At 54.7% G+C, this 19,781-nt stretch overlaps 6 protein-coding genes across 6 annotated transcripts; 3 read left to right on the forward strand and 3 right to left on the reverse strand.

Moving 5' to 3' along the window:
• Nucleotides 1–121: 121 nt before the first annotated feature.
• Nucleotides 122–973, forward strand: PHYSODRAFT_317292 (hypothetical protein; the record flags this gene model as incomplete). The annotated part of the gene is made up of 1 exon (XM_009534003.1): nucleotides 122–973. The coding sequence occupies one exon, from the start codon at nucleotides 122–124 to the stop codon at nucleotides 971–973; it is 852 nt and encodes a 283-aa protein (XP_009532298.1).
• A 490-nt stretch (nucleotides 974–1,463) lies between these two features.
• Nucleotides 1,464–2,278, reverse strand: PHYSODRAFT_355169 (hypothetical protein). The gene has a single exon (XM_009534004.1). The coding sequence runs from the start codon at nucleotides 2,188–2,190 to the stop codon at nucleotides 1,657–1,659; it is 534 nt and encodes a 177-aa protein (XP_009532299.1). The 5' UTR covers nucleotides 2,191–2,278; the 3' UTR covers nucleotides 1,464–1,656.
• Nucleotides 2,279–7,896: 5,618 nt separating this feature from the next.
• PHYSODRAFT_286907 (hypothetical protein) lies at nucleotides 7,897–8,711 on the forward strand. Its single transcript, XM_009534005.1, has one exon. The coding sequence runs from the start codon at nucleotides 7,985–7,987 to the stop codon at nucleotides 8,516–8,518; it is 534 nt and encodes a 177-aa protein (XP_009532300.1). The 5' UTR covers nucleotides 7,897–7,984; the 3' UTR covers nucleotides 8,519–8,711.
• Nucleotides 8,712–9,545: 834 nt separating this feature from the next.
• Nucleotides 9,546–9,863, reverse strand: PHYSODRAFT_515660 (hypothetical protein; the record flags this gene model as incomplete). Its single annotated transcript, XM_009534006.1, has 1 exon — nucleotides 9,546–9,863. The coding sequence occupies one exon, from the start codon at nucleotides 9,861–9,863 to the stop codon at nucleotides 9,546–9,548; it is 318 nt and encodes a 105-aa protein (XP_009532301.1).
• Nucleotides 9,864–10,005: 142 nt separating this feature from the next.
• PHYSODRAFT_255868 (hypothetical protein) lies at nucleotides 10,006–13,023 on the forward strand (the record flags this gene model as incomplete). The annotated part of the gene is made up of 1 exon (XM_009534007.1): nucleotides 10,006–13,023. The coding sequence occupies one exon, from the start codon at nucleotides 10,006–10,008 to the stop codon at nucleotides 13,021–13,023; it is 3,018 nt and encodes a 1,005-aa protein (XP_009532302.1).
• Nucleotides 13,024–13,081: 58 nt separating this feature from the next.
• PHYSODRAFT_255875 (hypothetical protein) lies at nucleotides 13,082–17,059 on the reverse strand (the record flags this gene model as incomplete). Its single annotated transcript, XM_009534008.1, has 5 exons — nucleotides 13,082–14,888; nucleotides 14,955–15,025; nucleotides 15,111–15,601; nucleotides 15,696–15,720; nucleotides 15,800–17,059. The coding sequence occupies 5 exons, from the start codon at nucleotides 17,057–17,059 to the stop codon at nucleotides 13,082–13,084; spliced, it is 3,654 nt and encodes a 1,217-aa protein (XP_009532303.1).
• Between the last annotated feature and the right edge of the window lie 2,722 nt (nucleotides 17,060–19,781).

The raw sequence follows: 19,781 nt of genomic DNA on the forward strand, positions 1-19,781 counted from the left end.
TCGATTCAGTATAGTGACATGGATAGACTAATAGTGACATGTGTGACCAAAAGCTGATTGGCTGAATTGAATTGAATTGCGTATCTTCACTCACTTCGAATCAGGTGAGCATTCCAGCACCATGCGCTGCGTGTGGCTCGCGTTGCTTCTGCTCTCGGCGCTGGGCGTGCGCGCCGAGCCCCAAGCTACCCAACTCGTCCCAGCCAGCGACGAGGACGCGGCGCTGCTGCGCTCTGGAGCTGAGGAAACTCGCCAGCAGTTCGAGGAGTTCGTGGAGAACGCGACGCTGTCTGCCGCCTTCTCGGGCTGCGGGCTCTGCCAGCAAACAGGCCAGTGTGACCACGCCTTCCGCGGCCAACCGGGCCAGTTTTGCGTCGGCTTGGCGTCTGGAGCGCCGTGCTGCTGCCCACGGGACGCGCAGTGCGCTGCCAGCCCGTACGAGTGTCGCTGCCGACGCGTAGTGCCCACCTACCACTACGGCGGCGACGACTACCATCCGAGCTCGTCATCGAGCGGAGTGTCGGGTACATTCATCTTCTTCGCGCTGCTGCTGCTCTGCTGCGTGTGCTGCTGCTACCTGCCGGCGCGTCGCGCTCAGCAGGAGAGGGAAGAGCAATTCGTGTACGCTCAGCCCGTTGCGACCGGCCAGTATGGCACGTACCCCGCAGGCCAAGCGCCGCAGGCTCCTTACGCCTATGCGTCGGCGCCTGTGGCGTACGAGTCGTCTCCGTATCATGAGAGCGGCAGTTCAAATACGATGGCCGCGGGTGCGCTTGGGGCGCTGGGAGGCTTGGGCGTTGGCGCAGCACTGGGATCCATGCTCGGTGGCCACAACAACAACAACAACAACAGTGGATACAGCGGCTACAGCGGTGGCGTTTCCGACAACACGTACACTTTCAGCGGCGACACGGGCGGCGGCGATTTCGGCGGGGACGGCGGCGACGACGACATGTTCGCGGGCGACTCATGATCGTCGCAGTGAAGAAAGGACAAGGACGAAGCAGCAATATATGTAGTGATGCCTACCGGTAGTTGCCCAGAACGCTCGACCCACATAAAACCAATGAAACGATATGAGTTGTGCGCGTAGCAGCGGCCGCGTTGACTGGGCGAGGCCTGGATAAATGCTGCTGCTCAAAATGACACCAGCCCTGATAGCCGGCGGAGATACTACAGTAGTAGTAGTTATCAGAAGATGGCCGCTGGGTCTCCACTGGCATCACAAACGAACTGCGCCAAATGACCCCGATCTTGTCTCAAAAACGCTCTACTCGTGGGGCACTAGTCGTGGCAACTCACAAGCTGCAGGACGTGAACGCTTGTGCGCCGTGCCCGCCATCCTTCACCACCCAGCTCACCCATTGAGACCTGCTAAACCTGCGCCTGTATCCCTCCCTCCATGCCGCTAGTAGCGGCCCGCTACCACCCTCCTCTGACTATGCACGCCTCTTCCTCCCTTTTTTGATCACAAGCAACTCGTAGATACATTTTCTGATGTTTTCACTTTCTTTGCTGGGGGGTCTTTTGAGAAGACGCCTCCTTTGCTTTGCGGTTGCTTGCCGAACTCAGCTCGCTTCCACGCTTGCGGTCGTTCGCCAGCCTTCAACGCACATACTACTACACGGGGACACGCGAGCCAGTAGTCGGCCGCGCTTACTTGGTTACGAGCACCTTCTTGAGCGACTCGACGCGGACGGGGCCCGCCCGTGAGCGCACTGGGTACCGCTCCTGGTACACGACCTCGCACTTGTTGTTGGTCTTGATGTCCTTGCACAGCGCCTCCCATACCTTGTTCTTCTTCATCTGGATGGGGGTCACGGGCTCCTGCACCTCCTCGCCGCTCGCGTACACGCGCTCGCCGACCTCGGCCTCCGGGCTCGGGTCCAGCAGCTCCACCTTGCCCTTGTCGTTGGCGACGAGCAGGATGGCGCCCGTGGAGCGCGTGCGCACGACCTTGACCATCTTGAGGTTGCAGAGCACCACGACCTTGCGGTCCACGAGCTCCTCCTCGGCGAAGTACGGCTGGTGCTCCATGACCATCTCGAGCTCCTCGCCCTTGCCGATGTCCACCTTCTCGATGTAGTGGCGCTCCGAGTTCGGGTGCGCCTTCACCTCGGTGATCTTGCCCACCCGCAGGTCCAGCTGGGAGAAGACGATCGGAGAGCTGTACACGTCGGACTTGACCATGGCTTTCGAAGGCTCTTGGTTTTTGGGTTGGTTTGCTTGGGCAGCTGGGGAGGGGTCCTGCCTGCTTGGATGGAGAACCGCTTGCGCACTGGAAGACAACTTGGAGAATGACAGCTTCGGAGCCCCTGGCGTTGGAAGCCGCTGGGTGTACGTACCCCCAAGCATTTGAAAGGATCCAGCTGGGTGAGGAGCCCCAAGACAGCGGGGCCAACTTCAAGCACGGCGGGCGGGGTTTCCGCCAATCGCATTGGCGCGTTCATGGAAAGGGCGCGTCCGCCGACGCCGATTGGCCGGAAAGTGCCGCGGGTGCCCACGCGCGTGTCTTGCCTGCCGGGCTCAAGTGTGTGCGTTCGTGCTGGCAGCAGGCAGGCAGCCCTCGTGTCCCAAGCTCCTGCTTCTCGATGAGAGGTAAGTCGAAGGCGCGGCGGCTATAAGGTCAAGCAAGCGTAGCGTCCTGGTCTGCGGGGCCCTGGGCCGTGCCAAAGTGAGACCACGTACAGTAAGCATGGAATCGATCCAGGCTGATGAGCATCATCGCCGCGCGCGGCGCTTCGCTCGAGGGGATGGGCACGTCTATGTTGAAGTCAGCTCGACCTGCGAGATCTAATACTGCTTGAAGTTCCAGGGCGCCTGGAGCTTCAGCGCCCCGACCGGAGCGCGGCATACAAAGCGCAAGACGCGCCGACGCGGCCGAGCGCCTGGAGCGCTGATCGCTGCCGTCCAGACATGCGCACGAGGCTGCTTGGTGTGCGCTGTCCAAGCAGCAGCGGGATGTGCCGGTGGGATGCCGGCAGCGCTGTGTACGCACGTGTTGTCACGCTGGCTTCGACCGGAGATTGACTGGGCTCCCTAGCCCGCAGGCGCCACAGCGGACGTCGGACCATGCAGTTGGTGCTGCTGCTGTACGCACATGCTGTCAATGAAGCGAGCGGTGCGGTGGCGACTACACAAGGAGGAGGCTCGACGCAGCGACACTGTGTCACAACTTCAGAAGTATCCTCGCGTCTGTCCCAGGGCGTTAATCGGTAATTGGTAGCCATGTAAAGAGATATAAGACAGAGTGGTGCGAGCTAAACGAGCTGCGAGCCATCTTTCAGTAAAAGCACTGAAGCTAGTGTAAGTTGGCAAGAAATTCGAATGCGGCAGGTTTAACCATCGTAGAATAAAAGCGACCTTGAACGTGTGGTGTCTTATCTCCCGCTCGAGCTTCATGCTAAATGTCGCCATGAGCGCCCGCATACTTGCTAAAACAAAAAGCTCTTTACGAGAGCTACATGTTACTGGGGTAACTTGAAGTGGGCGAACCCTTTCAAATCTGATAATTATCAGGTTTTCGTCGTCGAGTTTGCAGAAAAAGGGCATACCAAAAACACGCAGTGACGAGACCTCTACGTTCATTCGTTGAAAACTACATGTAGAACCGCGTCGGAATCAAACATTGCCGACCCTTGACTGCGCGATTTATCAAGATGCCAATGCTGGAGCTCACTTGTGTCGGGGATCACATTCTTCCTCTGTGATCCCCTGAATGTTCGTCAATGCGTGTTTATCGGTTGGCCGTGCTCTGGGCGGCAGGCGCCGGAAACCGAGGAATTTCCATAAATCAGTGATTTTCACTGAGATTTGACAAAATGATTGTGACAGTTTGCCTGAATTCACTGATGCAGTATCAGTAGTATCGTACTAGCGCGTCCATACAATTCGCAAGTCAAATGTAGACCTATAGTAATACTATAAATAGTACATGTAGATAGTATGTTACCTACCACAACTAGTACTACAGAATATAGTATCACTGTCGATGTTATTAATACATACTCCGGTTGCTACGGTACAGTAGACAGGCGACCCCTTCCTAGCGGTTAAGGTGTGGGATGCTTGCAACTACCAGCCACAAACTGGGTTCGTGGGGTTTGCTGCGTTTAGTGCCTTTTTGGTGGTTATACTTTTTGCACTATACAACTTGTCTGGACAAACATTAAAACAACTTTATTCGTTGGTCGTCTCGAGGATTCACTACGAAATACAAGGGTCCAAGCTTCTCCACAATTGTTTTGCATCTGCCACCTCCGCCGAAACCCAGCTTTTTTTCGCGATAGAACAACGCATATAAGCTCAACGGACCCAGGAGATGGTGCATTCACTAAAATAAAATTGTCATCTGCACAACGTATTGGCTTTCATGCATCGATAGTAGCTTCAGATGAAATATGTTATCTTTAATAGACCAAGGTTTTGTGAAGCCAAGTACCCAGCCCTATAAAAGTGATAAAGTAGCAATGAGTACAGCCTTGCCGAATACCAACCACTTCAACCTCCGCTACAGGTCCTCCGTCCACGGGTCCACGGATCCTGCAATCTCAGGAATGAACCGCGTTCGAGTTGAGCAAGATTGTGTTGTGCGAGTTAAGTTTGCGTCCGCAGAAGATGATAATGGTCGACGGGCGAAAGGCTCATAAACATCCTGGCAGGCTCTTAGTCAATAATGTAGGAGGAGTTGCGTTGTAATGGAAACGCAAATTTACATACCACAGATACTGTAGGTAACAGGTAAGTCGTAGATTTCAGAGCTTCTTCGTGCAACGCGCGTGACTTTGTATCTCGTTCAATTGCGATAGCGATAGTGACTGCGCCGCCGCGGTGAAGATGCTTACACTAAGTTCTATAGCTATCCCAGCCTATGCATAGCTCTCGGCTTCATTTGATCGGCTTCAAATAGCTGCACTAGCAGCTTTACTCCTACCCCAGAATAAATGTAGTATGTAAATAGAGACATCTTACCAAAAAAATAAACGCAGTTCGTGTAAAAGTCTCGTTGATGATGATATTGTATTGTGTTGCGATATAGTAACTACTACTAGTGTATTGGCAACTTATAAAGTGGCGGATTCCCACAACGTAGAAAGACAAAGTACTTCCGCACCCACCTGCAAATATTGTGTGCGTCACAAGGTTTTCGGTTCATGTTCATAGTTTATAGGCAACCCGGAGCGTTGCTCCGCGAGGGTTCACAGGTCGACGAATAGTTTCATGGACGATGATAACGGATGATAATTGAGTAAATCCCAAAGTTGTTTTGTTTTTAATCCTTAAAAGTACTACCAGCCCAACTCTCTAGTTGATTCTAATTGATTCTAACGTGGGCATCTACTGCGCCTGCTTCGCAGCCGCAGCATCTGCCCGAGAATGCGTAATTGAACAAATAGTTGCGCACATCGAAGTGCATCGATGCGGAAATGATGTTTCAGCCAAACCTTTGTGAGGTTGGTAACCAGCAAGCCCCGCTCTTCTTTATCGTGGTGGGTTCTCAGGAACCGAAAGCCACCAATTGAGATTGTCTGGTCTGATGAGGCCATCGGTGACATAACACCCTGGTCAGCGTCCAATGGCTGCGTTGGCACCAGCAACGAGAGAGCTATTTCATTCATTTTGCAGGTAAGGTATACCGTGCTCATTTTTGTACTATGTTGTGTGCTAACGATCAGACGAGAGAGCTACAGTAGCGGGACGAAGGAGAGACGCATGGTGCGTTGATCTTGACCATTTAACTTGAGTATGTTAGCTAAGTGACAATAATGATCCTCAATTCAAAAACAAAACAAACAAACTTTTAACTTGAGGGCTTGGGGGATAAATTGCGGAATGATAAATACGCTAATGGGCCAATTCCTTGGAAGTGGGTGCTTCAACGCAGGAAAAAATCTTGTTCAAACGAACGATGCTCGTGTCACTGTCGAGTTGAGCTGATTGTTTTGGCGACAGACACGAGGTTGGGCATCTTCGGCTAAGAGTGATTGGGTATTGAGCAAATTGGCATGTAAAAAAATGCAGCCTGCAGCTAGACAAGTCATGTTGTTCATCTTCAGCTAAGCTTGGTCGATTATGGCGCAAATTGATACGACTTCAGCGAAGCCATGACTCTCTCATACTGTACTAGAGCGTCCGTAAGTGTTTGAATGCAGGTTTTGGTCAATAATAAACGATTAGTATCAACCTTTGGTAAATAATGTGCATAAATCTTAGCATTTATCGACGGGTACCCGATTCCGGCAGATATTAGCTTAAACATTACAATTAAGAAAGAGAGACCCGGTTTGGTACCCGGTTTTGGAAAGTTACAAGTTTTTTGCCGGGGCAAGCACAGGTCTTCGACCTGTGAAATATGTCGGATTCCATCGGTACTCAGTTCTTTCAAGTCTCTTACCGCGGCAACTCTGCTCGGTTGTGAAGGGCGGAAACATGTCGACGCATAGTTAAGTAGGCTACGGCCTTCGTCGTGGTGTCTGCTTCCTTCACATCGACTGGGGCCTTACTCAACGAAAGCCTCTTAGTACACTTCGGAACAATATAGTAATTGAAAGAAGCGAATAAATACTACTGTAGTATTACTATTTACCAAATCACTGAGTCAGTAGTTTCAAGCTATCACAATCATTTTGTCAAATCTCAGTGAAAATCACTGATTTATGGAAATTCCTCACCGGAAACCTGATTACAACTTCAAGTTGGCCTATTTTCGCCGAGACCATAATTTGTTGGAGGCAGGCAGGTGCCAACTCGGCACATTGAATTCGTGCTTCGTCTGCACTACTTATTCGTGTTGCCCGATATGAGGCGTGTTATCCGCATAGCAGCAAAGTGCTACAGCCTAAGAGACAGCAATAAAAAACTTAAGATTCTTCAGGTGCACGAATTGCCACCATATAGCTATACTTAGTAAACCAAAAGCTCGCTCGAGCACATATTTCACATAAGTCCACGCGCAGCTACTCGTTTAACGCCCTGGGACAGACGCGAGGATACTTCTGAAGTTGTGACACAGTGTCGCTGCGTCGAGCCTCCTCCTTGTGTAGTCGCCACCGCACCGCTCGCTTCATTGACAGCATGTGCGTACAGCAGCAGCACCAACTGCATGGTCCGACGTCCGCTGTGGCGCCTGCGGGCTAGGGAGCCCAGTCAATCTCCGGTCGAAGCCAGCGTGACAACACGTGCGTACACAGCGCTGCCGGCATCCCACCGGCACATCCCGCTGCTGCTTGGACAGCGCACACCAAGCAGCCTCGTGCGCATGTCTGGACGGCAGCGATCAGCGCTCCAGGCGCTCGGCCGCGTCGGCGCGTCTTGCGCTTTGTATGCCGCGCTCCGGTCGGGGCGCTGAAGCTCCAGGCGCCCTGGAACTTCAAGCAGTATTAGATCTCGCAGGTCGAGCTGACTTCAACATAGACGTGCCCATCCCCTCGAGCGAAGCGCCGCGCGGCGATGATGCTCATCAGCCTGGATCGATTCCATGCTTACTGTACGTGGTCTCACTTTGGCACGGCCCAGGGCCCCGCAGACCAGGACGCTACGCTTGCTTGACCTTATAGCCGCCGCGCCTTCGACTTACCTCTCATCGAGAAGCAGGAGCTTGGGACACGAGGGCTGCCTGCCTGCTGCCAGCACGAACGCACACACTTGAGCCCGGCAGGCAAGACACGCGCGTGGGCACCCGCGGCACTTTCCGGCCAATCGGCGTCGGCGGACGCGCCCTTTCCATGAACGCGCCAATGCGATTGGCGGAAACCCCGCCCGCCGTGCTTGAAGTTGGCCCCGCTGTCTTGGGGCTCCTCACCCAGCTGGATCCTTTCAAATGCTTGGGGGTACGTACACCCAGCGGCTTCCAACGCCAGGGGCTCCGAAGCTGTCATTCTCCAAGTTGTCTTCCAGTGCGCAAGCGGTTCTCCATCCAAGCAGGCAGGACCCCTCCCCAGCTGCCCAAGCAAACCAACCCAAAAACCAAGAGCCTTCGAAAGCCATGGTCAAGTCCGACGTGTACAGCTCTCCGATCGTCTTCTCCCAGCTGGACCTGCGGGTGGGCAAGATCACCGAGGTGAAGGCGCACCCGAACTCGGAGCGCCACTACATCGAGAAGGTGGACATCGGCAAGGGCGAGGAGCTCGAGATGGTCATGGAGCACCAGCCGTACTTCGCCGAGGAGGAGCTCGTGGACCGCAAGGTCGTGGTGCTCTGCAACCTCAAGATGGTCAAGGTCGTGCGCACGCGCTCCACGGGCGCCATCCTGCTCGTCGCCAACGACAAGGGCAAGGTGGAGCTGCTGGACCCGAGCCCGGAGGCCGAGGTCGGCGAGCGCGTGTACGCGAGCGGCGAGGAGGTGCAGGAGCCCGTGACCCCCATCCAGATGAAGAAGAACAAGGTATGGGAGGCGCTGTGCAAGGACATCAAGACCAACAACAAGTGCGAGGTCGTGTACCAGGAGCGGTACCCAGTGCGCTCACGGGCGGGCCCCGTCCGCGTCGAGTCGCTCAAGAAGGTGCTCGTAACCAAGTAAGCGCGGCCGACTACTGGCTCGCGTGTCCCCGTGTAGTAGTATGTGCGTTGAAGGCTGGCGAACGACCGCAAGCGTGGAAGCGAGCTGAGTTCGGCAAGCAACCGCAAAGCAAAGGAGGCGTCTTCTCAAAAGACCCCCCAGCAAAGAAAGTGAAAACATCAGAAAATGTATCTACGAGTTGCTTGTGATCAAAAAAGGGAGGAAGAGGCGTGCATAGTCAGAGGAGGGTGGTAGCGGGCCGCTACTAGCGGCATGGAGGGAGGGATACAGGCGCAGGTTTAGCAGGTCTCAATGGGTGAGCTGGGTGGTGAAGGATGGCGGGCACGGCGCACAAGCGTTCACGTCCTGCAGCTTGTGAGTTGCCACGACTAGTGCCCCACGAGTAGAGCGTTTTTGAGACAAGATCGGGGTCATTTGGCGCAGTTCGTTTGTGATGCCAGTGGAGACCCAGCGGCCATCTTCTGATAACTACTACTACTGTAGTATCTCCGCCGGCTATCAGGGCTGGTGTCATTTTGAGCAGCAGCATTTATCCAGGCCTCGCCCAGTCAACGCGGCCGCTGCTACGCGCACAACTCATATCGTTTCATTGGTTTTATGTGGGTCGAGCGTTCTGGGCAACTACCGGTAGGCATCACTACATATATTGCTGCTTCGTCCTTGTCCTTTCTTCACTGCGACGATCATGAGTCGCCCGCGAACATGTCGTCGTCGCCGCCGTCCCCGCCGAAATCGCCGCCGCCCGTGTCGCCGCTGAAAGTGTACGTGTTGTCGGACACGCCACCGCTGTAGCCGCTGTATCCACTGTTGTTGTTGTTGTTGTGGCCACCGAGCATGGATCCCAGTGCTGCGCCAACGCCCAAGCCTCCCAGCGCCCCAGCGCACCCGCGGCCATCGTATTTGAACTGCCACTCTCATAGATGCCACGCAACGTAAGTTGCCAGAGATTAATATAATGCCAGAGAGGAAGGCAAATCGATGCACGTCCTAAAGTCTCAGCAGTTTATTGACCTGCTGTTGCTGCGTTCTATGCGATGGTCTCGCCCACTTTCTTGGCGGCGTCCTGCAGCGACTGGAGCTTCTCCTTCTGCCCCACGTCCAGCAGCTGCTTGTCCTCGGCCGAGAGCTCCTGGCCGAAGCGGTCCTTCTTCTGTCGCATGAGCGCCTCGTACGCCTCCCACTCGCGCAGGAAGAGCGGCACGAACTTGGGCGCCGCGTTCTTGTGGCGCTTGAACTCGTCGCGCACGTACTGGTCCCCTAGCACGCGCATGTGCGGCTCCAGCTTCTGCCGGTGCAGCGTCAGGATGCGCTTGTACAAGCCCAGCACCTTCGCCCGGTCCGCCATCTCCTCTGCAGCCTCAGAAATCTGATGGGGGTTACACACTCAGGTTACACTCAGGTTACGACACACGTAACCTACTTACACCATGGAGCCTGGAGCCGCACCTGGGTTACAAATCCTATAGTCGAGCTACCTTCCTTACCCGATGCCGATGCGCTCCATCGCCAACGTGAGCCTCGACTCGTGGCTCTTCGGGGAGGACAAGCCCAGCGACGCGGGCGCAGAGGCAGCCCCCAGCCGCAGCTCAGTGGTGGGGCTGACGTTCCCGCAACCGCGGAAGCGCTCGGTCCGCCTCACGGGCAAGACGTCGCCGCTGCGCAATGGCGTGCCCGACCCGTTCCCCGTGAGCTCCAAGCTGCGCAAGCTCTTCCGCCCCAACAAGCTGCCGCAGTGGAAGCGCGGAGGGAAGGCGACGCAGATCGACAAGCAGCGGCAGCTCGTGGGGCTGGACACCACTAGCTTCCAGAAGCTGCAGGGCCACGTGCCGTTCACGCTCAAGGAGATCGTCAAGGACCCCAAGAAGCTGCCGTACCTGCTGCAGTGGCTCTCGGTGGACACGGAGATCCCGAGCGACGCCACGCACAGCAACTACCACCAGGTGCTGCTCTTCCTCATGGAGATCGAGCAGCTGCAGACCGTGGACGAGGACAAGCGCCGCGAACAGGCGCTCAAGATCTGGCACAAGTACATCGACAACGCGTCCGAGTTCCAGATCGCCACGACGCTCGAGCTCACGCCCGAGCTGGAGCAGCTTGTGCGGGACAACATTGGCAGCAGTAGCAGGGTCAACGACAGCTTCTTTCCCATCCAGAAACTGGCCTACATGCGGCTCACGAGGGAGGAGATGCCGCGCTTCCTCAAGAGCGACGAGTACCTCAAGATGCTCATTGATACCGAGGACGGTACCAGGACCATCCCGATGGAAAGGATACTGCAGCAGCCGCGCGCGGCGCATTACTTTTTACTCTTCCTGATGCAGAGTCGACAGCACTTCGAGCTCTACTTTTGGCTCCATGTCGAGTACGTGCTGAAGCCTGTGTTGGAGGAGGCAAACTACGAGCTGTTCTGGCGGCTAGCGCGAGTGCTGGTGGATAAGGCGCAGAACGACTCACAGGCCATCACCCTGGCGACCAAGAACGATTTGTATCTCGCGATTGCCAGCCGTCGATTCGACGAGAAGCTTCAAGCCCCGCAGCCAGTTGCCAAGGCGCTGTTCAACAAGGCGCAGCAGGAGATTTTCGCCATGCTGCGCTCGTCGTGGTTTGATCGGTTCACAAGGAGCGATCTGTACAAGGTTGCGCTGCAGGACTCGCTTATTCACTTCGACCTTGTCGAGTCAAAGGAGGATTCTCCTCCCAAGTTGCTGTCCAGAGCCTTTTCGTCCGCGGAGTATTCCAGAGTGCAAGCTGTAGATGAAGATTCCGCATCGATGAGTGAAGGAGAGGGCGAAGAAGATAAAGCTGAGGAAGGAGACGAAGAAGCTCGTGCCGACAGTAAGGGTACTACCGACAACTCAGACCACATGAGCGCCAACCACAGTGAACAGGGCAGTGAAAGCGACTCTGTGGAGGAGAGTGAAGACCGCGAGTTCGCCAAAGTGGTGTTGAATCTGGAGAGCATTATTCGGCTGACGAAGCTGCCTGAGGGTCTGCAAGTGCACTATCGGCCAAATTACGAGTCACCAACCACGAATACCCCTGCCCCGAAGGAGGATAGCTGTGGAATTGATACAATACTGACCTTCGCGACGTTCTTGGAGACACAGGAAAGAGAGGATCCAGCCGGTACACTTATGCTGATGCCCGTTCCAAATCCACACAAGGACAAGGACAGCACGGACGAGTCATTCGATGACATCTCAAGACGAATTAAAACGTTCCTTGTTCCGAGTGGTCGGATCCTCATCAAGCGAGCAGGAGGTGAAAAATGCCCTGCCGATATGTTGTTCCCGTTCCAGCAGAGCGGTCGCAATGGGTTTCTGTTCGGATCGGTCTACTTGACGTATGAGCGTGTGCACGTGGGAACTTCCAACGAAGAGCACTATGTTGCTAAGGGTTTCTGCCTGCTTTCTCATCTACCGCTGGTAAACTCACTGAGAAGGCTAGTGGAGGAGCACGTGCAGAGCTCACAAGAGCAATCCAGTATCTTTGCACATGACCGGCTAGCTTTACTGTTCCAGAGCAGCATCAGTTGGAAAAGGACGACCATCACAAGTGCCAGGAGTCACACGTATGTACACCCAGAAATGCGACGCCTAGCTCATCGGAAGCACAGCAGCATTCTGAGTCTGCCGTTGAGTACGCTGGAAACGCAGGTCGATGTGCCCATGGCGATTCTGTTTGAGCAGTTTGGAACTGCGATGGTACTCCAAATTCTGGCGAGTGCTGTGCTCGAGTGCAGTATCGTGGTGGTGGCGAGTCAGTATTCACTGTTGACAATGTGCGCCGAAGCAATCCGCAACCTGCTGCGTCCATTCTCGTGGTGTCACGTGTACGCCCCCGTATTGCCGAAGCCGCTGCTCTCCTACCTTCAGTGCCCAACGCCAATCTTGGTTGGCGTGAACAGTGAGTTCGCGCTGCGATCGGATCTTCCTACGCGGGGCTTATACCTCGTTGCTGACGTCGATCGCAAGGTTGTCGAATACGTCGGTGACCAGTCCGTGGCGTGGCGTAATATGGGTCTGCGAGATGACCTTGGAGAAGACGTCATCTTCCTTCCTCGGTGTTTTGAAGCTGCGAAGCAAGAGCTGGACAGGTTACTCTTCCCAAGAGCTCTGCAGTACGACTCAATCGGCGGATGCGATACACTGGCCCCCGACAACGTCGATTGCTCCTTCGCTTACGCTTCTCCTCCTGACACGGAGGCCGAGCGCGACGAACAAGTTCGCGGCATCTGCTTCGACCTGTTCTCAGAGCTGCTGAGTGGCCACACCAACGCTTGTCTCGTGGTTGGAGACACGAAGGAGTCGGTGGTGATCTTTGACGAGACCGAGTTTCTCGCCACTCGTGCTGACGAAGATTTACCGTTCTACCGAGCTCTATTGCGTACCCAGGGCTTCTCAGAAATCGTTAGTGCGCACCGGATTAATATGAGCTCGAAGGAGACTGAAGCCGATGCAGAAGCCTTAGAGGCCGATGAGGACCTGCAGGAAGGAATAATCTAACCGGGCATTGTAAGTAAATGTGAATCACTTTGGTGTCGTGCACAGCTTGCATTTACAGTTATTGCTCCCTCGCAGACGCATCAGCAGTGGGCTCTTCAGCTTCAGTTCGATGAACCTTCTTCGCCGGAGTGCCTTCAATCTCAGCCTCGTCGTCAGCGTTTTCGTCGCTGCGACCTCGCTTGAGAGATTGCACATCGGCGGTGTCACTTTCGGGGTTCGTAGGCTCTTGGCTGCCATTCAAGTTCGCAACCTCCATTTCGGCGGTGACAGCCTCAGTAGCATCCGGGAGCTCAACGCCAGTCATAGCACTATCCTCTGCGGCAACGTTCGCAGGCGCCGGAGAACTCACCGCGGGATCGTTAGCAGCGACGTCTTCGACGCTGTCTAGCTCTTGGGTTGCCTCCGCTTCCGTGGACTGTTCTTCGCGAATACCATCTTCCAGCACTTGAGTGTCTTCCATGTCCTGAGTTTGACTCGCATCATCGTGTAACGTCTTGGAGGGCTGCACTTCAGTCGACGAATCTTCAGCGTTCATCTCTTCATCGTGGACAGCATTTGAGGCAGTCGCAGGCTCGCCACCAGTAGGAGCATCACCGGTGTTGGTTGACTGAGAAGGCTCCGCCGTAGCCTGCGTTGAGCCGCCCAACAGCATGTCATCATCGCTGTCTTCATCACTCAGATCTGCTCCACGGCGCAGACGTCGTCTGGGGCGAGCAGTGTCGAGCGTTGCGAGGTCCTTCTCCAATCTGGATTCTCGCACAGCTTCAGTACTTTCTTCCTGTTCACCATTTTGCTCACCGTCCGAGTTAGTTTGGTCATTCTCATCCTCATCCGATGAATCGTGAGTCTTCCGGTGAAGTTTCAGATATTTCACGCGACGTTCGATTTGCTCCGGGGTTCGGTCACGTTCCTGGAACATGTCTTCGTACGAAATGACTTCGTACACGGATGGCAGGTGGCGATACTTCATAAAAACCTTCGCAAGGTAGCGATCCTCAACCTTGCTCCAGTTCTTGGCACGCTCGGTTGCTGCACGAGAAATGGGTGCCTTCCGCTTTGGCTTGGGCTTGGCAGGTGAAGCACCTTCCGAGGGGTTTGAAGAAGCGTCGTCCGCATTAAATTCAGCCTCGCCCTCCTCTTGCTGACCTTCCTTGTCCACGAGAGAGGTCGACTGGAAATCCGATGGCCCTAGCGTAAACTGGAACTCTGCCTCACCCTCGAGCTCTTCATGATCCAGCGCAATTCGATGCCGTCTTGACTCATTAATTGCCTCGATTCGCCTCTCTCGTCCCAGGGCAACCGCCTCGGACTTGGATTTACTCATTGAGTCAATGGGATCGTAATTCCGCTGGATCAGCATGCATGACTTCGACGGATACGGCTGGCGTAGCAGGGCCTCAACAAATAGCAAATTGTTTTTGTCGGCCAGCGAGAAGAAATCCCGAACAACACCACGAATGAAGTCCAGGAAGTTCTTGTACTCAGGAAGGCGCTGGATGTACGTGTCTTGGAGCATCTTGTTGAACAGTAGCAACACGTGGATGTTGAACAGTATTGGCTGCATCGTCCATTCCTCTTGCTGGTAGATCTGGAAGTGCTTTGTCCGGTAGAAGAACGAGTGAATGTAGTGATTCACCTTCGCGCTGTTCTCACGGTAGTCGGCAAGCAGTGAGCAGTACATCCTGATGGTGTCGGACGACAACATGCTTGAAAAGTACTTCCGCACATCGAAATCGGCTTCCTTTCGCTGCATTTCCATCAGGAGCTGCGCTTGCCTTTCAGTTTCTTCTTCATCAGTGGAGCTTCCATCCGAATCCTCACCCTCTTTAGATTCCCCATCACCACGTTTTTTCTTCAGGCGCTTCCTGAAACAATGCGAAAGTGAGTGTCAAAGCCTATTGCATGCAGCCTACAATCATAAAACAACGTACTTGTCCAGGTAAGCCTTTCTTCGGGAAAGGACCTTGATAGTTCCCTGAGAGTCGAGTACCTTGAAAACCAGCTGAATTGAAAGCAGCATTCACGCACAGCTACGTTAGTCCAAGCCACCCAATGAATCGATTCAAAAAACAAGGATGGAGACGTACGTGAGTAAGAGTAACGACGTCTACCACGTATGCCTTCGGGAAAAGACCTGGGGACCACGTCTTGAGCAGTACTGGCAGGCGATCCAGGAAGTCACGTTCGTAGAAAATCTTGTGCTGCAAGGAATCAGCAATTCGCTGGAAACGAGGGTCATCACTCGCCGTGAGCTCAGCGAGATATGCCATCATTTCCGCCAAAAGCTGGACAGAAACCGTCATGCCGTGGTAGTTCTTCATCGTTGCGTAGTTTTCGATCGACTGCAGCACAAAGTTGAACGAGAACATATCCAACGTAGACAAAACTGCCTTTTCATCATAGTCGGGTTTCTCAGGAGCCGGCGGTGGGGGTGTCGTGAAATCCAAGGCATTTTGAAGCTCCGTCGTCTTCTTCTGCACAGCCTTCAGCTGATGCTTGTAGTGCGATTTGAGAGCTTGGACCTTCAAGCGGTGATACGTAGTGAGGAACCAGACGAGGTGGAAGTACTGAAGTCGATCTGTTGAGATCAGTTTGCTGCTTCCTCTACGGAACTCGTTCTTCAATGAGTTCGTGAGCTGGAAGTAAGACTTGGAAACGATAGAGTCGCAGACCTCTTGGAGAACCCGCATCGTACGCCTGCGCAAAAGTTACCACGCAAAAAAACACATACTAATCAGCACCTTCCTCCCACGTCAATAGTCATCCCCAAGCATACAACCCACTCGTCCGACTCGGTCACTTTTCCTTTCCCACCAAAAATCTCCTGGATGTCGGTCACTGGGGCAGCATTTTTCTTTCCTCTCCTCCTTGACACCGGCTTCTTCGCTGCCTGGGGCACCTGATCATAGACCGTTTTCGAGAAGTCGGACAGCACCGTGGTGCGTCCAGTGGGGCCGACCATGGTCAGGACGCCGCCAAAGTTGGAGTGGCGACGTGACCCAGACTGGTGCAGGGCCGACGCCTTCTTCTCACTATTCAGCTTCGCCAGTAGATCTCCACCGGCCGGAGCCGCATTGCGAGAAGGTCGAGAGTTACCCACGGGCGTAGAGTTAGCAGCCGGCTGTGCACCGGATCCCTTGGCCGTCTCGCCCGTCAGCTGCTTCTTGGCGAACGCCACGACGGACTTTGGCTGGGAGCAGTCGAGCGTGAGGTCGATCATCTCCATGATCAGCAAGTTCCACTCGCGGTTCTCTTGCGAGTCGATGTCCTGCGCGAACAACAGGATCATCTCGTACACGTTCTCCTCGTGCAGCGTGCAGATGAAGTCCTCCTGCAGGTGGCTGAAGTAGGACGTGGTGGACGTGACGAAGCGCGGGTCCTCGTTCGGGATGGCCAGCAGGTTCCGGATCAGCGTCAGCACGATTTCCATGTTCAGATAGTCCTGCGCCGTGCGCGCCGAGCCCTTGCGGGACAGCGGGTCCACCAGGATGGTCATCATGATGGGGATCACGCCGCAGCGCAGGAACTCGTGCTTGTACTGGCGCAGGTACTTGAGCTGCTGCGCGATGTTGGTCGAGTCCCGCGCCGGCTTCATGGTCAGCATGACGAGCACCTTGAGGATGGAGAAGACGAGCGACCAGTCGTGCTGGTGGTTCACGAGCAGCGGCAGCAGCTTCTTCTGCAGGATCTTCCACTTGCCCAGCTGCTTGGCCACCAGCTTGTGCTTGGCGTGGTCGCGCCGCACCGCGCGTTGCAGGTCGTGGATCCACTGCTCGCAGTCCTCGCCGCGCATGAGCACGGGCGCCTCGCCCGGCGCCGGCACGCGCAGCATGCCCAGGTTGGAGCACACGAGCAGCAGCTCGTTCATCATGGCGGCGTCCAGCTGCGGCTCGTTGGCGTCCGCGTCCTCGTCCGAGGAGGACACGCCGAAGTCCTCCAGCTCATCGTCATCGCGTTGGGCGGTGGCGCCCGTGGGTGTGGCGGCCTCGTCGCGGTCGGAGCCATTGCCGCTGGCAGCGGCTGCGGTCGAGGACATGGTGGCTTGAGTGCTGCGATTGGCGCCAAAACCGACCCGCGCAAAAACCTAACTCGGTGGTGTTTGGTGTGGTGTGGTGTGGTGTGGGTGCGATGCTAAGTGCGATCTTTGTTTTTTTGGCCGAAATGATTCTTGAACGGATTTTGAAGGACATTCATTATTGCAGGTTCTACTCGATCTTTTGGGATCGAGCCGAGATTGTCATGTCACTTGGGTTCACTATGGTCTCATTAAAGTACGGAATAAGACTCGAGTGCAGAGGGAAAAACTAGGGCGGAGCACCGGAGCAGAGAAAGACCGTGCATACGATGGCAGTAACACGACATGAATGATTTGACTTCAACTTGACCAACCTAAGGCTTCAATGCTCAGCGCGAGATATTTACGGACGAGCACTCCTCCGACCAGATCTATGGGAGTCTTTGCGGATATAGATATCGATAATTTTAGACTCGGAGACAACCAACGCCTTGTTTTAGAATGCATCTTCGCTCACTCGCCACAACATAACCCCCTTCATCTTGTCGCTACCACTACCAATGGAAGCCGTGGCTACAGGCGTGCCGCGAACCGATCCACCACCACCACTCGAAGCCTGGGCTACAGGCATAACGCGAACCGATCCTCCACAACCGCTAACGGCCATGGCTACAGAGCGCCGCGAACGTTTATCCTCGATCCTCCACCCCCACTTGAATATCCTACTAAAGAGACGCGGAGGCTGCCATTCATGCGTGGACCCGCGCCCACGGGTACAACGTCTCTCGAGTGAAGCAAGAGAAGAACGTCAACGGAGAAGTTCGCTATCGACTGTTCGAGTGTGATCAATCCGGTAAACCCAAAAACACAAGAAACATAGACCCTGCCGGTCGAAAGCGACCTATGGTTCGCTCCAAGAGGTCGTAGTGCAAAATGCGCATCAGTATTGTTGCGGTTGACACTTCCGATACGGCGGGACCCTGGCGAATAAGGCACACTCGAGATGGGAGCCGGTCTCACAACCACCCAGCCACTGACGAGGTCCGAATTCACGTCGCCCATCGCCAGCGCGAAGCAAAACAAATCAAGGCCAACCAATCAAGGTCCACCAACGAGCTCAGCACTCTGCAAACCATGGCTGGTGTCTCCAATGGACAAAGTTTGCGACGATGCTTCTCAACGACGAGTCAGCTTTAGTGATTCCTAAGGACATTTCAAACGCCAAAGCCGCTGCTCGTACGGCGTTGCTCGAAACCAAGACCAGCAACGAGGCGCTGTTCGAACTACTGCGCAAGAAGAATTTCATTTCTCCTACGAGGTGGACCCCGATACGAACCGGCTTCGCTACTTGATGTGGGCCCATCCAGCTACCACCAAGTTGGCCCGCTACTTTATGGATCTGCTGAAAGTCGACTGTACCTACAAGACGAATCGCTACCGTATGCCGTTGTTCAACGCGATCATACTGACAGGGATGAATACTATCTTGCCATTCGCGCAAGTTTGGCTGCCAGGCGAAGCCGAACCGTATTTCAACTGGGCTTTTACTAAGCTGAAGGAGCTCATGGAAGTGGCCTCCGTTCCGTTGCCGCTCGTGGTTGGCTCCGACCACGAGCTGGCCTGCACGAACGCCTCCGACACTGTTTTCCCGATGTCGGATAAGTTTGTGTGTCTTTGGCACATCCGGCGCAATGTTCTAGCTCAAGCAAAAAAGAAGATAGGGGAAGTAGCTGTTCGAAACGCTGCCGCTATGGGGAAGAAGAAAACGAACTTGCTGGCGACCGACATTTTCATGGCGAAGTTTGATCAGACGGTTGAGTCATCGATGACGAATTCGATGAACGGGCCCCGGGGCTGCGCAAGCTGAGCGCTGAAATGGGGAGATAACTCAATGCGCAGTGGTGGCCCCATAAGAAGCAATTCGTGAGATGCTGGACGGATAAATTCAGTCAGTTCGGGTGCCGAGACACCTCCACTGTCGAAGGAACCCACGCAACAATGAAGGGGTGGTTCGACAATTCTCGTGGGGACTTGCTGAAGGGTTTTCAGGACCTGATTCCGTGGTGGCTTACAGCGGCATCCCGAAACAGTCTTCGCGTATTCCATTTGTATTCCGGGGGGTTGAACGATATTCTGCAATCGTCAAAATAATCAGTGTCTGGGCAATCACAGAGACGAACGCCTTGTGGGCGAAGGCTCATAAAATTGTTGTTCATGGGCTAGAAAGAAGTACGTACACGGGGACATTTCGAAGAACCCATGGCTGTCCTTGCCTGCATGAGCTCATGCGTATCATCGACTCTGAAGGTCTGCTAAAGCTGGAGCCACTGCACTTTGATTGCCACTGGTGGCTCTCACGAGTGCGCCTCCACGCATCATAGAGCCTGCCTCCCTCCGCAGTGAACGACAACAAACCCAACATGACCCCCACCGATTCGGATACGGCATTCACACACGCCGCAAGGCTTCCAGATTCGAAATCATTGCGCAAGACCTAGCAGCCGCAACAAGAACCCCAGCGCAACTATCGTCCTTTCAAGCCCTTCTCAACTGCGATGATACCGAGTTCCAGCAGGTATTTTCTCCGCCCCGTACGTGGGGTTATGCCGGTCTGCGAGCACTAGACGAATGACCGCTTTGACTTTAAGGTGCACTGTGATCTGCATTCTAAAATCCATACACGTATCTTCATCTCGATCTTGCGTTGAAGTCAAATCATTCATGTGGTGTTACTACCATCGTA

The sequence above is a fragment of the Phytophthora sojae genome, assembly GCF_000149755.1.
Source record: "Phytophthora sojae unplaced genomic scaffold PHYSOscaffold_7, whole genome shotgun sequence".
In the NCBI taxonomy this organism is placed as follows: domain Eukaryota; phylum Oomycota; class Peronosporomycetes; order Peronosporales; family Peronosporaceae; genus Phytophthora; species Phytophthora sojae.